This window comes from Aptenodytes forsteri, unplaced genomic scaffold, assembly GCF_000699145.1.
Source record: "Aptenodytes forsteri isolate BGI_AS27 unplaced genomic scaffold, ASM69914v1 Scaffold54, whole genome shotgun sequence".
Lineage (NCBI taxonomy): Eukaryota > Metazoa > Chordata > Aves > Sphenisciformes > Spheniscidae > Aptenodytes > Aptenodytes forsteri.
Window position 1 is genome coordinate 14742893 of NW_008796044.1, and position 15625 is coordinate 14758517.

A 15625-nucleotide genomic window follows, 5' to 3' on the forward strand; every position below is an offset into this window, starting at 1 on the left:
ACAACAGGTGTGGCTGTGATTCACAAACCGTTGTGACACATGGTCAAGCCAATGCAAGGAGCAGAAGTGCAGTGGATCCAGCTAGGGTGGTGTTGGGAAGATGACTGACCTCTGACTTGACCCATCTCATTGCTGTTAACGTCTCAGCATGACAAGTGATACATTGCAAACATCATCTGCTCTGCGGTGGATTGCGTAGCAAAGCGAAAATCCCTCTGGGGACATGTTCTATGCTAGACACAAGGTGTTGCTTGTTATCTGTGGTGCAATCAACTGTTCTTCTCAATGGCTGGTGTCCTGAGATAAACACTGTGCTTGAACTGCAGGCACTGAATTTCTTGTGTGAAACAAAACTGCTACGTTTGGGCATGTGAGTAAAAACGAACACTTCTGGATTTCTTCACTACTGATGCTCCGTGCACATTATCGGTTGAACTATTTACTCACTGTGCCTGGAGGGTGGACTTTACTACTGGTGGTGGAAACTTCTGAGTACCAACCGAGAAAAGCAGTTGGCAGAAATGGACTGGAACAGGGTGCTCTGGCTTGAGTGTGACGCTGTCTCAGTCATACGTTTGTATATGCCACTGGACTACTGTATGTATCCCTGAAATGCTTGTCGTATGGTGGAAATAAATGCCATGTGATTTTTTTTTTTTTCTACTCGCCATGAATGCTGTTTGCTGTACGTGATGGGACCTGCTGGGCAGTGCCTTCCCTGGGGCTGAAGTCTCGGCACCTGAACCACGCAAAACTTCGTGACCCCACAAAACGTGTGCTGCTCCGATGGGCTTTATTGCTCCTGTGAAACAAATATTGCTGGAATAGAAAGTATTCCAACCCATGCACTTCAGCTGTGCTGAAAGCCCCAGTTCTAGCCCTGTCCAGCATCTCAATGCCATTTCATAATAGAGTGTTTAGATGTTAAAAGAAATACCTCATGGTGCCATTAATGTAGAGACATATACAGTGAGAATCCTCTGTCACCCAAGCAGTGATTAATGAGCAAGGTAAAATACTTTCAGTGTTTTAATGCTTCCAGAGTATGGAGATTAATCAGTGTCACTGTAATTGCTATTTTAATCTTGCCCGTACTGAAGGCGTTCCTCTATTAGTATGAAGAATTCATAAGATTATTCAAATCAGACAAATCTAGATCCAGCTGTAATGTAGCTGTCTTGCTTACATCCCAAATTCTTAAAACTTTCTGTTTAGGAAGATGTTTGACTTTAAAATACCTTTTTGTGTCTCCTTGTGAGCTCTGGAATGTTTCTGCATACAGGGGTGGACCTCCCAAAAGACTCCCCAGCTAAAGAGAACTAATGAAGAAAAATATTTTCTCACCTTTTGTGTTTTGTTTTGGTTTTTTTGTTTTTGTTTTTCCCTCCGTAGATCAGCTGAGGCTTTCTGTAGCGGGCAGCTGGCCTGCAGGACAGAATCTGCCCGTGTTACTGTCGAGCTCCAGCACTTACCACTGTTGTTCTGCTGGTTTCTTTCTCCATAGATCTCCTATCAAAAAGACTCCACGTGACCTTCTACAGTAGAAAAAAAAAATACTTAAAAAATTATTTCAGAGGGACCTAAGGCTACCTCACCTCGTGCAGCTTTTGTAGAGGAGTGGGTTACTTCTGTAAATAAGTAGATTTTTAATGTTGGAGTTGACTCGGTCCTTGTAAGATGGGTGCCTGCTCACTGTGGGGAAAACAGCTCCTACCTTTGTTGTGTTACCTCCCACAGAGGGGGCTGACCTTCGTGGGGAACGTAGCACCCACTCCTCTTTGCATGTTCTTGTTTTTACAAACAAAAGCAAACTGTCCAAAGAAATGGCAGTATTATTCTTGATGTCTACCCTTCCATTGTACGTCAGCTCAGAGGTCTTGAAAATAATAATGAAAAAAAATCAGTCTTTTCTATAATACCCTTTAAACCTTTTGCTTTGGGTTCTACAATCTGCAGTGAAACGTGCCAAAACAGTAGTACGACATGCTGCTCTCTTACAAGGTGTTGCTTACTGTAAAAGCTATTGAGGCTGGTAGGAATGTATCCCTGACTGCAGCTGCCTTCGGATCAGAGTCCCGAGATGCATCTTTACAGTGGCATAAGCAAGATGATGCCTTGGTTTGGACTGACTCAAATTCACTGCCCCAAAAGCAAACGCCAAAAGGTGTTTCCCTTTCATGCAGCCTGTGGGAATAGAGGATAAAATGGGACAGGCGAAGCGTTGTGGTCGCAGTTAGCATCTCTTGTTAGGCTGAGATGGCTGGACAAGGGTGGACAAGCGTTTGGGCGCGCATGGCCCTCGTTAGGTCTGGTATAGACATAGGGAATGTAAAGCTAAATAGCTACTATACGGCCCAACTGCAGCTCAATAGTTGGGAACAGTTACCAGCTAACCTTCTCGCACTCGTAGCATCGCTGGAGCAAAGGCAAATATTACCCAGAGACTAAGAGTCTATGTGGGCTAGAGATAAAAACTGGTAGGTAGCGCTGGAGAGATGCATGTTTGAAATTTGCCGTGTTTGTCAGATGTCGGGAAAGGTGAATATACCTGAAAGTTGGATAATTTTTCCCCTGCTATACATCTCTTTATAAACCTTCCTTGCTTACAAGGAAAGCAGTTTTTGGTGGTTTTTTCCTGCTATTGTAAAATGGCATTTCTGCCCACTGCTGGCCCAGACCCGCAGCTCGCTGGACAGGGCTAGGACTCGCAGCCCTTGCCAGGGACGAGTGATGGTGTTCCTGGCTGCAGCCAGTTCTTCTCGATGGCAAATGACACGTTTCCTTCTTTCCTTCTCAAACATTGCAGTGTTATGCAAGTCAAGTGACCTCGTTTTCCAGCTATGCAATATGAACAACCGTAACGTGTGACAAACCAGCTGTATCCCCCCCCTTGAAATGCTTTTTGAATTTGTCCGTCTTTGGCGTGTGGTTTCATGTTTGTATTGTTAATTCTGAGCACCTGAGCCAGATCCTTTAAAGATTGCCTTTTTCTAGGACTGAAAACGTAGCATTAGCGCTAACAAATTTTACTGTAAATATTTTTATAAGACTTTTAAATAATTTTTTGGATCGCTTTTTATGGTCATCAATGACGCTTCTGTTAAATTCTGGATCTAATTCTTACACTCCAGTGCGGTTTTTGCTGGCCATGATGTAGGTGTGAATCTGTGTGTTTTCTGCACAAGAAATTAAATGTTGTAACTAAGATCTGGGATAGCTCTTATGTTGATTCTAACATATTAGAAGGACAGCATTGGGCTCAACATTATGAGATAAATTAAAATCCATTACCTCAGTCACCAGTACGCTCTTAGATTATTAGTTATTTTACAACAATTTCAATACTCTGATTTAATGTTCTTGTGCCGTGTGTTTGCTTCCCGGTCAGCTTGGTGGACAGGCTGTCTCTCGGCGGTTTCGCTTCTCGGCTCCTGCGTGAGCGCGGTGCTGCTTGAAGATGGAGGATGCCATGTACACAGCAGCGCACGCGCGTGTGCAAACCCCCCAGGCTGCCAAAACCAGTGAAATTATTGCGGGAGGTTTTGTAAAAGCTTTACAAACCGAACTCAGGCTACTTCCTCGCAATGGTCCTTTGTGAATATGAAGGCTTTCCTCGGCTCTCTTCTGTAGTCGGCTCTTTTTGGGGGTCACCACGTGCAGACCCCCTGCGGGATTCTGGCCGTGGGTTTCCCACAGGTGACTCTGCTCTTGCGGAGAAAGCATGCCTGGGGATGCGCACCCACAGAACCCAACAGCGTCGCGTGTGGGTACACACACTGCTGGGTTTGCAAAACAGGCAAGCATATGTAAAGCAGGATAGATTTGTCTCAAGCAATCTGTTGTTTAAACAAGTTTGAATCAAGTCCATCTTTTCCATTTGTGCCTAATAGATAAATTGGGGGTGATTAAAACCAATTTTCAGTTCATTCAGTTTATCCAAATACTTTTTTGTACAGATGTGTACAGCACTGTAATTACCGTAAATATACTTGGCAGCATTTGCATAACCACCATGAAAGCTTAATACTGTTCTCTCATTTGCAGTGTTTGGAGACCAAAATCCTTAATATCCAGCGAAGTGTGATGCCTATTCATCAAGCTAACACGATGGTTCAGCAGATAAATGCAGCTTGTTTTTTAACCTTTGGGATTCGTTACTAATAAAATGTAGTATCAAAGCAGTTGCCCCCTTGGCTTAACATCATGCCCGCTAATCACATTCACATGAGCGTGATTTGTTGCTCAAAGCTACAGCATCTGGGAGTGTGTTTGACATTGTAGTCTGCAAATGAGTGAATTTACTTTTTTTCCTCTGCTCTTATTTTTGTTTATGGGTTTATAAATTATTTTCCTCTACAGTGACAATAAATAAATATTGAGAATTTTAGTTTGTATATTTTATGCATAAAAAAAACCCTTTAAGAAAAATGGATGATTGTGAAATAATTTACCTGGGTGTGGAATTATTTGTTTTTGTAAAACAGACTTTGTTGGTTCAGTAGCTGACAGTATAATGTAATGAGTCGGTTGACTGTTTAAGCTAATTTTTCTAATTAAAGATTTTTTGCATGAGTGTGAAGGACCAAGGACTTTGCAAAGTAATTCTCTCAACAGCTGTCTTGTCCAGTGCAATGAAGGACTCAAGAAACATTCTTCACTGGCATATTTATATTATAAAAGAAAATCACGTTGTAGTTCCCCATCCTTTAATTTGAATAAAAACTGGACTAATGAAACTCTTCTGGGTCTATTTTGATTTCGTCGGCTTCTGACAGTGAGGAACAATCTCGTCACTCCACACGGCTTTTTTCACCCTCTTTAATTACAGCACATACAAACCCTGGGTTTACTTTGTGTCCTTTGCAGTTGGGGCAGCGGTACTCGCGCGTGTCGATGCTGAGAGGTCCAAATGCTGGAGGAGATGCTGCCCTGACGCTCTGATGCTCTCCTGGGGTCTGCGCTGCTCCTTTTCCAAGGGAAGTTCAAGGCCATTTGGCCCCTGGGGTGCAGGACAAGAGCGTTTCTCTTGGGGGTGGGAAAGCCCTTGGTTAGGGGCATTGATGGCAGAAGACGGGACCTTTTAGTGAATGCCATTGGGAAGAGAGAAAACGCGAAAAAGGAGAGTTTACACCCATGGGCTCGATATGTCTTAATAACACCATAAAGTAACACATTTCCTACACCACTGCAAAGACCAACACATTTAACAGGTAGCACAACTCATTTTGTGTTATGCTTGCGATACGTCTCACTGAGCCCTCTAGTTTTCTAGAAATGCTCCTCGTGCCTCATCTGTTAATAACAATGCATGACGTCAAATTTGCCGTGTGGGATCCTGAAATTTAATTGCCTGATGAACACAGGTAATGATGTCTTGTGGGTTGCTCTGTGCAGCTGGGGGACTTCGCAACTGTTCCGTATTTTATTTCAAAATTACTTGTTTCCTGCACAGTTGGCCCCTTTTTATTCATGTTTAAGCTGAGCCCAGTAAGTTCAGGTCCCGTCTCGTCTCTGCTGGTACACCGCGCAGCTCTCGTGCTCCTGGCTTGCAGGAGAGCTGCTTCCAGGGAGCATCACTGATGTTGTGAGATGTGGTGGCGTTGAGACTTTTATCTGCTGAAAGACACTTGCTATGTTCCCCCCTAAATGCTCTCTCTAATACAGCAAAGCTGATCCCCTGTACTTCTCAGAGGTGATGCTCACTCCCGTTGTTCTCCTGCAGACTCCCTTGCACCCACGCGTTTCTCAGGCTGGGTGCCCCAGCCTGGGTTGCTGTTGCCAAGCTCAGAAAAACAGCTCCCCTTTTTGTTGCTGGGTAGCAGGCATTTTGAAATAACCCAGGATGAGACGTGCCTCTTCTGCAACAGCAATACTGTATAATTTGGTACATGAGTCACCCGGAAACAAAATCAAAGGTAGGGCAGAAAACAACCTCAGCTACGGAAATTGCAAACATCTGATAAAAGAGGTACCTATTTAATTGTAGACCCAAATGAGTAAATATGGCCAAAGAGGGATTCCCTGCATCCCCGTGCCCTCAACCGTAGTGGGAAGTTTGCACAGAACCTCCTTTTTCCAAGCAATGATGACGTGGCCTGGAGATGGGACATGGATGTGGTGGCTTCAGAAGGCAAAATTGCTTCTCCCCTGTCTGGCGGCTTGTTCTTTGGCTGTGATGAGGGTTCTGTGTGATGGCAAAGAGTAATTGCAATTAAAAAAAAACCAAATCTGTTGGACACTTCTGTAAAAAAATAGCTTGTAGGAGGCACAGGGCCACTACAGAAACGTTGCCATGAACCACACAGGGGTTCCTAGAGCATCCCGCAGTTGCTTGGTGACTAATGATATTGCTTCACATAATGTCATTCTGCACTGTAAACAAGCACAAAATCACTTAACTACTTAGTGACATGAAATATTCTAAGAAATTTGCCAAAGTGATTAATGTTAATGTTCTTGTTCAGCAAATTGAATGAGATTTAATTGGCACAGCTGCTGAAGCTCAATGCATTTGATTTGGCCCCGATTTACAAACTATATTATCATGAGCCTTCTCCTCTCCTTTCTTTCATTGTGAACCTCCACAGACTCTGCTAAGCATATTGCTCGGTAAATTACAGGTCTCAAAATGTTAGAGTGTCTTTTTTCAATCAATAAAACTCCTAAAGGGACCCTTTAAAGGATGCACAATTCCTGTCCCAAAGGATCTGTTCTTCTTCTCTAAAGCATAAGAGGTTTAAATGTTATTTTTGAATGTCCTTCTCATAATTCTTTACATTATACTCTTTCTACAATGTTATCTCACCCAGCGGTGAGTTTGTCCCACTGGACGAATGCTGACGTATAATTTAAATCATGTGCTTGAAGTCAGAGTCGTGTTGGAACAGAAATGAACCCTAGGACTTTATTTGATATTTATTAAGGATTTTTAAGCACAAGCCATTTCTGCTGGTGAGTCCCAACTGCCAGACCTGTGCAGGCAACATCAGAAAAACTGCACTTGTTCCTAAGACATTTTTAATTGCATTACGACATGGTACATACACTGGTTTCTTCTTTCCTTTTTTTCCCTAGGAAGTGGCATCTCTTTCTGCCCTGCGTTTTGTCCCACACAGCTCAGCTTTCCTGAATCTACTGGGCTCTGTTTTCCTGCCAGAGGAGCAGGGAAAGTCACATGGATCTGAGACACGCACAGACAGAAAGTTTTGTTTTACTTTATGCTTTACTCTCAACCAAATCTCTTCCTGGTGCCCCGTTCTGCCTCCCTGCAACTTTCCTACCCGAACCATTTTGCCTACTGTACGTATTGTAAAACAGCACACAGCTCTGGTGCGAATGGCACGGAGCTTCCAGCTTTGCAGGGCTCCTGTGCTTGCAAAGTCACCTTGATGATGTGTTGGGGGAGCTCAGCGAGCCGCCCTTCCAGCTGGAGCTACGGGCACCTGAGCCAAATTAGAGTTCAGGTCTTAATGACTGGGAAACATTGCATGCAGCCCCTCCTCCTCCTGGGCTGGAGCCCTTGCCAAGTTACTCTGGGTTTTGGTGGCTTTTTTTTCATGACAGAACTTTCTCTGATGGAAACTACAGTTTTTATAGAGCTACAGTCTTCCAGAGAGCTCTAATTTATTTCAGAATTGGATAATATTTCTTATCTGTGTAAGGAAAGTATAATGAACTATCAATTTGCATGTTACTGGTTTAGTTTTAAATGCAATAATATATACGAAGTATGTAATCACATGTGCTTTAATGCTTTGCTGTAGCTGTTGCATCCCAGGGCACGCGTCATGTGCCAGAGCGTTGGAGCTTTGACCCAGTGCCCAGAAATCCCCGAGGCAGCTGCACAGACCTGAAGTGATAACAGACCTCAGTTAGTCAGTGGAAAAAGTGCTGTTGCTAAGTTGCCCCTAATTTGTAGACTAATGGAAAACAGCCTGGGACACTTAATTTGTGGTTACCTAGAAAGGTGACCATGATAAAATCATTCCAGGGGTGCTAGATTTTGTCTAAATTGACTTTCCAAGTTCAGATTAGGTTTAAGGGTTTAAATGGCTGAGGGCTCTTACACTAAAAGAGTTTCTAAGATTTTAGGACCTATCTCTACCACCCAACCTGATGTTAGGAAACCACTTGCTGGCTGTGACTCTGAGTGCTTCTTCTCCCCTTATCCTCCAGTCTGACTACATCCTGCCAAAACACCCGTCAGTCAAGAGAGTCCTGTGAGATCGGTGGTTTGTGGCTCACTTGCTTTGTCTTCTCCTCCGTGGTTCTTAAAATCCCCCTTAGATCAGGCTTTGCAAAGAGCAAAGGCTGCAGGCCGTGTCTTAGCCTGTATCTGCTGTGGTGCACCGTGGTCCAGGCGTAACCCGATGGACGGAGCAAAAGCAAAGGGAGGTTTAAAAGGCCTGTGGCTTACCAGAGCCCAGAGTGTGAGTGGACTTGTGGCCTGCATGTCTTAAAGAACTGCTATGTCTCAAAAATTAGTCCAGTTACTAGTTATATATGTTGTTTTTAATAGCTGTATCTTGAATGTAAAACATCCTTCTTTTTTAAAGCCTATGAGATATTGGGAATAGTTTGGCTCATCTAACAAGAAATTAAACTGTTATTTTTATATTCTTAGTTAAACCCAATGTTTATAAATATACAGATTGACACAAATTACAAGAGCAAATGATCGCATAATCACTGTGAAATGAGTCACTCAGCATGATGTGAAGACTGAGGCTCGGAGCATCGGTAATTTAATTGTTAAAATGGTTTAATTGTTAAAATTGGTCCCGGTGGTTATTGGGAACAAGCAGTGGCTGCAGTTGCTTTGTTAGGGAGCTACCTTAAAAAAAAAAAAAGTGGGAAACCAGGTGGATGCAAATTATGTAAAAGAGGAACACCTGCTTGATGGCTTAAACCTTAATTGTGATCAATTGGTTCAAGCTGCAGGTGTTGACAGCTTCACTTGCATACATCCCTCCACTCTTTCCCTGGCCTCTCTGCGCAGTGGAAGTTTAATCACTTTTCTGGATTTCCTTCTGCTTTTTCTTTGCAAGAAATGCCTTATGCTCCTTGCCTGTCCCAAATAACTTGTCCCACCTGCTGAAGGCAGGAGGGTAGTTTCTGTGAAAGTTGCTGTGATGGAGGTCACGGAAAGCAGCGTCGAGCTTGAAGGGGATGTACCGGAGCGGGTTCCAAGGGACGTTGTACCCCCTGTGGCCAGAGGAGAGGGCGTGTTAAGTGAGGATGAAGCTGCAGGAGAAATGGTATGTACAAAAGGGGTGGAAGCTCTTAGCACTGGGTTATGCGTGTTGCACAGGTGGCTTGTTGCTTGGATAGAGATGGATGCCAAGCCCCTTTTTCTGCAAATGAGCCTAGTGTCAGGCGTTTTGCAGGTGGTGGTGGTATTTGTGCAAGGTCACAGTGAAGTCTAATGTTTTTCTCTTTTGTCCCTTCTCTCTACACCTCTAATAACTTACGCAGGAAGAAGAAAAAGTGCTGGGATCCCTCCCTTAAGTGCAGAGGGTGTTTTCTTACAAGGAGATGATGCATTGAGTACATAGCACCACAGACTTTTTGCTTAACCCGTCCTTGGAGCTGGATATTTTCCTGAATAGCTCTTTTACATTGAACTAGTTCCAGTGTTTAACACACTTGTTTATGGCAAAATATTGCAGCCTCTGGTGCCGAATGAAGGAATGTAGGGCTCCATTCTGTAATCTTGCTGGTGGTGGGACACACCGAGGCACTGGCTGCAACCAAGGCGCTGCCGCTGAGGGGCTCCAGCTCATTTGCAGGGGGGTGTCTTGGTCCTGGCTCCCGTCGGGCATGGCTCCCATCACCAGCATGGGTGATGTATCGGTGCTATAGCAGCCTGTTTGCTGATGCAGGGTTTCTGGGTAGTACGTGGTCCTGAATGATACATCAAGCGATATCGCTCTTCTGGTTCATTTCCAGGATGCTATTTATTATTACTTTTTTTTCTTTCTTTTTTTTCCCTGCTTCAGCACTTTCCCTTTGTTCCCTATGGGCACACGGTGTCAATGACAACCAGCCCTGCAGCTGGGGAGCACGTTGCAGCTCCAACTGGGTGTCCAGTACGCTGCTGGCAGAGGGGGATTCAGGGGTGACGTCTCTGTTCACAGACCCTGAGCTACAGCAGCGACTGAAGAGACGAATGTCAGTCTAAAAGGTGGTACAGAAAAAAGTGGAGGTTGGGAAGCACAGCCAAGAACAAAGATCCTATCTTCGCAGGAGAATAGATAGAGATTAGAAGAGATTTATCAGGTTGCCGTTCATTTGTGCAGGGAGGAGAGGGAAGATAATTCCCACCTGGGTTGTGAAAAATGCCTCTTACCTAAAGACAAACTTCAGCTTGGTTTGTTTTTTTTTCCTAGGCTGAAGGTGGCATTGAGCTTTAATATACCTACATACTTTTTTAACTTTTAAACTTGCACAGAAAACAAGCCTTAAACCGTCATCCACGAGGAGACCTAGATTTGGGTAAGGGGAACTGTACCGTCTTTTTAGTGCTATGTGCAAGGGAAAGACACTTCAGTTTGTTCCTAGATCAAAGGAGAAGGCACAAGGCAAGAATCTGATCCTAACGAATGACAAAATACTTCACACACACACCCCTCCCCCCCTAAAATGTAGAGTTAAAACAGTTTTAAAAGTGTTTTTTTTTTAAAGTTTCCAGTCTGGCAGATTTTTCCGTGATTATTTACCTGTGTGCATCCATAGTTTTCAGTAGAAGTGCTGCAAACCAAACCCATGCCATGAATAAGCGTCTGCAGAAAATACGTATTGCGGTGAAGATACCTGTTCCTGTGATGAGGTGCTCTCCCAGGTTGATATATAGGGAATGCATAGCAAGTAGTGGCTGCAAGGCATGCGTCTGGTTAGTATACGTGGGGAGCACCGGATAGGAAACGGTCCTGGCACCCAGTACTCTGCTTTCTTGCTTTCCTGATTTTAATGCTTAGTCCTTTGCAAATTTTGAGTAAAAAGATCACGTCATTGATATCTAAATACACCAAGGGTGAGAGAAGGCTTGGTAAAGCACTAGAGCTAAGGCGGTGGTTTTCATGGAGCCCGGCTCTTCCCACATCATCTTATTTTGTTTCAAGCATCTTGACTGATTTGAAGATTGTTTTCACCCCTTCTCCCCTCCCTGCTCCCCAGAGTAAGAACGTTACTGAGTAATGGCTCATTTGATTTTTAGTAAATAAGTTACTTCATGAAATATCAATTTTTACTCCATTCCCAAAGACTGAGACACATAATTGCCCATTCACAGTTCACCTGCACTCTGGAATGCCATCTACTGTTAATTGCCAGTTTATTATGATTGCACCTTAAATTCGTGATGAAGTTTATGTAAATATGGGTAGAAGGTCTTATGATGCATTCATCTGTGCGTGATGCACATCCACGTATCTTCAATTATAAAGCAGCCCAAGCATTGAGCAGTAACAGAACACCTATCAGAAAAGGGAGAGAGACAGACATGTTAATTGTGGTTAATAACTTTGCAGGGGAGTGAAGCAGATGGTTTTGCCCATCTTTGTCTCTGATAGTCTCGAAGTTTTAAGGAGTATGTGATACCATGGAGACGCGGAGTCCCAGTCGTAAGGGATGTTGAAGTACTCTGAATAAGAGTAGCCTAAAATGAATGCTGGTGGAAGGAAAGTGGGGTTCCTTGTCAGTGAGATCTTGACACGCTTCCATTGCTCTTCCCAAGTTTCAGGCTTGTCCTAAGACAACCAAGGAGTGTGGGGGGGAAAAGTGAATTAAAACAAAACAGAAAAACCCAAAGCAAAAAATGCAAATGTGTTAGTTTGACAGAATTGTTTTCATTTAGGGGAACAGTTGATTCACAAGCTCTATATTTGGAGCCATAGGGGTTTTTTTGGTTTTTGTTTGGCACTTCACAAAGTGGGCCCCAAATCAACATTTCTTTCCTGAACAATATGAAGAGCTAGACCTGTCAAACTCAAAGATTAAGAAATGCAGAGGGATTCGATCACTTTAGCTTCCCCCTTCTCTACAAAATAAAGTAAACCGACAGCCTGTGCAAACTCACCAGGAGTCAGAATGAGCACGGGTCCCCCCAAAAACATCTAGCCTCTTTGTAGGTGGAATAGATATCCAACCCCATTCTGTGACTACCTGGGTAGGAACATTCCCATCTGCTTTTTTGTTTTGTTTTTATTTTCTTTCACAAAATAAACGACAGCCTGTGCAAACTCACCAGGAGTCAGAATGAGCACGGGTCCCCCCAAAAACATCTAGCCTCTTTGTAGGTGGAATAGATATCCAACCCCATTCTGTGACTACCTGGGTAGGAACATTCCCATCTGCTTTTTTGTTTTGTTTTTATTTTCTTTCATTTTTATAGGGGTCTATACACATCTGTCCCACTTCTCTTGTCCCTGCTTACAGGCTGAATCTTGTATTTCTTCATGGCTGGGATGAACCGGTGGATGAAGCCTGGCAGGGACACCAGCAAGTAGGAGCCCTGGTAGATGAGCAGGGAGCCCCACGCTGCCAGCTGGATTTGCTGTATCTCTGCAGCACGTTGCTCCAGGCAGCCCGGAAAGGGCTCTGCAGTGCATTTGGCAGCAAAAGGGAGTCAAGGTGAACCATTGCTAGAAAGGACGTGACGGGAGAAGACAGCACTGTGGGATGAGGAGGCCACTGTCTTGCAGGTAGATACAGAGCTCCTCGGGGCGTCCCTTGCTGGCTCCGCCAACTGGTGCTGCAGTGAGGTGTGCTGCCTCGGTGGCATTCACATGGGAACCACACCGAGTGTGTCCTTTTCTCTGCCTGTGTTCATGCGACTCATAATCACGTTTGCCTTTGGGGGCTTTTGAGCTTTAATGTGTATGCTTTATTGTCTTGAGTGCTGAAATTGAGAAACTGTTTTTCTCAATAAAAAAGAGAGGGGTCACTTAGCTTTCGGTGTCCTCCTGGGCTGGAGTAGTTTTGGTCTCCATTGCAGTGGTTTTTAACATTGCAACTGTGTTCTAAACAAGAATTTCTCTTATGCAGCAATCACCTAAGAATAATGAACCAAAATTAACCATCTCTGTTTTCTGTGTGTTTAAACATGATTAATTAGTATGTTTGTTAGTTATTAATATGGTGAGCAATTATTTCAGAAAAATGGAAATAAAGTCCTAAAAATGTGCAATAGAAAATAGCATCAGCTTCCTCCTGACTCAAAAAGCAGAAAGGAAGGATTCCCTTCTGCCACAGCTGGTGCTTATCTACTGATAATTTAGGTTGTGCCAGATGTGTGGCTGGAGATACTAGATATAATCAGACAGCTTCCCCATGAGTTTCTCTACGTGCTTTTATTGTAATGCCTGTCTGTTTTTTCTTTTTCCTTATCTAGTTAATTCTGCAGTTTCTCGTGCATGCAGCAATTTGAGTTGATGCGTGGTAAACGTCTGTTTTCTCTCACGCTGTCAGGGTGCAATCATCCCCAGCCTGCGGGAGCAATCACTTCAGCAAAACCTCTTTGAATCAGCGGCGGTGGGCGGAAAGCGCGTTAGCGACCCGATGGGTTTCGGCATTAGGATGTGCCGTACAGGGTGCTGGACTCTGGGGGTCAGCACAGCCAAATAAATGAGTGCAAGCCTGGCTAGCAAGAGCCATTTGCAATGCAGGGTATCTTCCTCAAAATAGTGTTTTTGGGGAAAAAAAAGAATATTCTCAAGCAGTGCAACTTCATAATACAGGCACCTGTGCTCTATTTTGCATATAGATTGGGAACAAAAGTACTGTAATACAAATCTTTCCTGCTCTGTTTTCCAACTTCATCGTATCTGAGCCCCTCATGTGATGACACATGTTAAAAATAACTTGTGGACAGGAAGCAGGAGTTTTTAAGGGCTATTTTTTTTAATCCACGTTGTTCGTCATCTCTTTTCTAGTGTGAGGCACTTGAGGGGGCAGTGAGCTGAGCCACAGCTGATGGGAGGGGGGAGCCTTTAAATTGGTCTTAGGGGCAAAACCTGTGCACTGTGGGGTTGTAGTCTTAATTAAGCTAATACTGACTACCTGTGAACTTAGGGGTGTCATTTACCCCACTTCACAATTTGATTCTCTGCTAATTGTTATCCCCCCCAAAAAACCCCACCAAAGCAGAAGTTATCCCTCACTGATGGAAAATGAGGGAGGTGGAGGCCGTCTCTCCAGCTGGGGCATGCCAAGCACGCCTGGGAGACATTTGGCCTTTTGCCTCTTGTATACAGGACTGAATTCTGCCAACGCTTGTGCTGTTCCTTGGGTGCAAGTGATGAGGACCGGGACACCCAGTGGTGGCGGGTGATCCATGACACAGAGCTGGAATAGCATGTCTTTGCCCACGCAGCAAAATGCGAATGAGCCCATCTGGAAACGAGCTTAGAAAAAAGCACCATGAGATAAAAGTGATCGGATCTCACCCCTGCCACGTCGCTCTGTGAAAGCTGGTGCTGGGGCAAGGAAGGGCTACCTGGGTGGTAAATGAGAAGTTGGGAGTAAGGACTGGACTGCTGCTTTTGGGAGCAGCGCAGGTTTAGGTTGGCTTCAATGCTGCGTGGTCCAAGATCTTGGATCCATGCTTTGTGGCAATCTGAGCCAAACTAACAGCTGGTCTCAGCCTCTTCTTGTCCCCAACTCTTAACCTCTTTTCTGGACAGATGGGAACTTTCTGCTGATTTGTGTCTCTGAAAGGCCTCTGAGGTGTGATGTGTGCACAGGGAGGGGAGGAGAACCAGAGGAGCCAGGTCAGCATGGGATGCTGCACAGCCTATTTTATGGGTGGTCTTTCACCCCTCTTGCTTTTTGATTCTTCAGATAGTTAAAAACTGGGTCTCCTGCACACCTGCTGTGATCCACTGCTTGGGTATGTGGATGAATAAGTGAAGGAATTATTTCAATTACATTCATTTTCTTAAGTCCTAGAGGCATGCTGGGCATGCGATAGGTGCCAGGCAGTCACACGGGACTCTGCTCACAGGGAAAAAGGTAAAGGCAGTGGGAAACCTCAGTCACATGGACCCGCAAGGAACCTGCTGGTCTGGACAGATTTTGGGGGGCAACCTCCTCATGTCATGTATTTTATCCACACAAAGCTGTACCATGCATATAGCTAGTGTGTATATATAAATATATATATAATATATAAAAAAATTATATATATAAAAAACATTGTTTGCTTTTCTAGATAGAACTTTTTGTCAAAATGCACTGGGAAAGCTGAGGAAAGGGATCATGAAGCACAGTAATTGGTGAAACTGGGATTTGCACCAGGGCATGATGACTGGGCCACAGTGACTTTCCAAACTCTCTTTTCCGGCTGTTTGCTGCCCCACAGAGATGTATTAGTTCAGTGTTTAGTAGATTAGGTCTTCATTCGCATGGGGTTTCTTGGTTGTCTGGCTACTGTACTGCTACAAGGCCTTCTTGAAGTCCCCTTTTATTCCGGTAGGAACTGAAGTTTGCCCCATCGGCACTGCCCAAAAGTCTTGTTAGCAATCAGACACCCTGTGCTTGAAGTGCTTGGTTCAAAATATAAACTGAAGGAAACTGCCTTTTGGAAAAAGTGAGCGATTTGGAGATCCCATTAGAGGAAGAGCGAGAT

The 15625-nt window shown here is 44.2% G+C and overlaps 2 protein-coding genes across 2 annotated transcripts in view; one reads left to right on the plus strand and one right to left on the minus strand.

Annotated features, from left to right (window-relative positions):
- Positions 1–4720, plus strand: part of KLHL3 (kelch like family member 3) — a 43791-nt gene extending 39071 nt beyond the window's left edge. The window contains exon 14 of the mRNA XM_009285902.2: positions 8–4720. Coding sequence (XP_009284177.1) covers positions 8–36 — 29 coding nt within the window. The 3' untranslated portion in view covers positions 37–4720. The remainder of the gene's footprint in view (positions 1–7) is intronic.
- A 4285-nt stretch (positions 4721–9005) lies between these two features.
- Positions 9006–14334, minus strand: LOC109279672 (methylsterol monooxygenase 1-like). The gene is given in 7 exon segments (XM_019473802.1): positions 9006–9204; positions 10079–10176; positions 11348–11474; positions 11599–11747; positions 12434–12549; positions 12552–12671; positions 14160–14334. Coding segments are annotated over 7 exon segments (984 nt in total).
- Positions 14335–15625: the final 1291 nt, after the last annotated feature.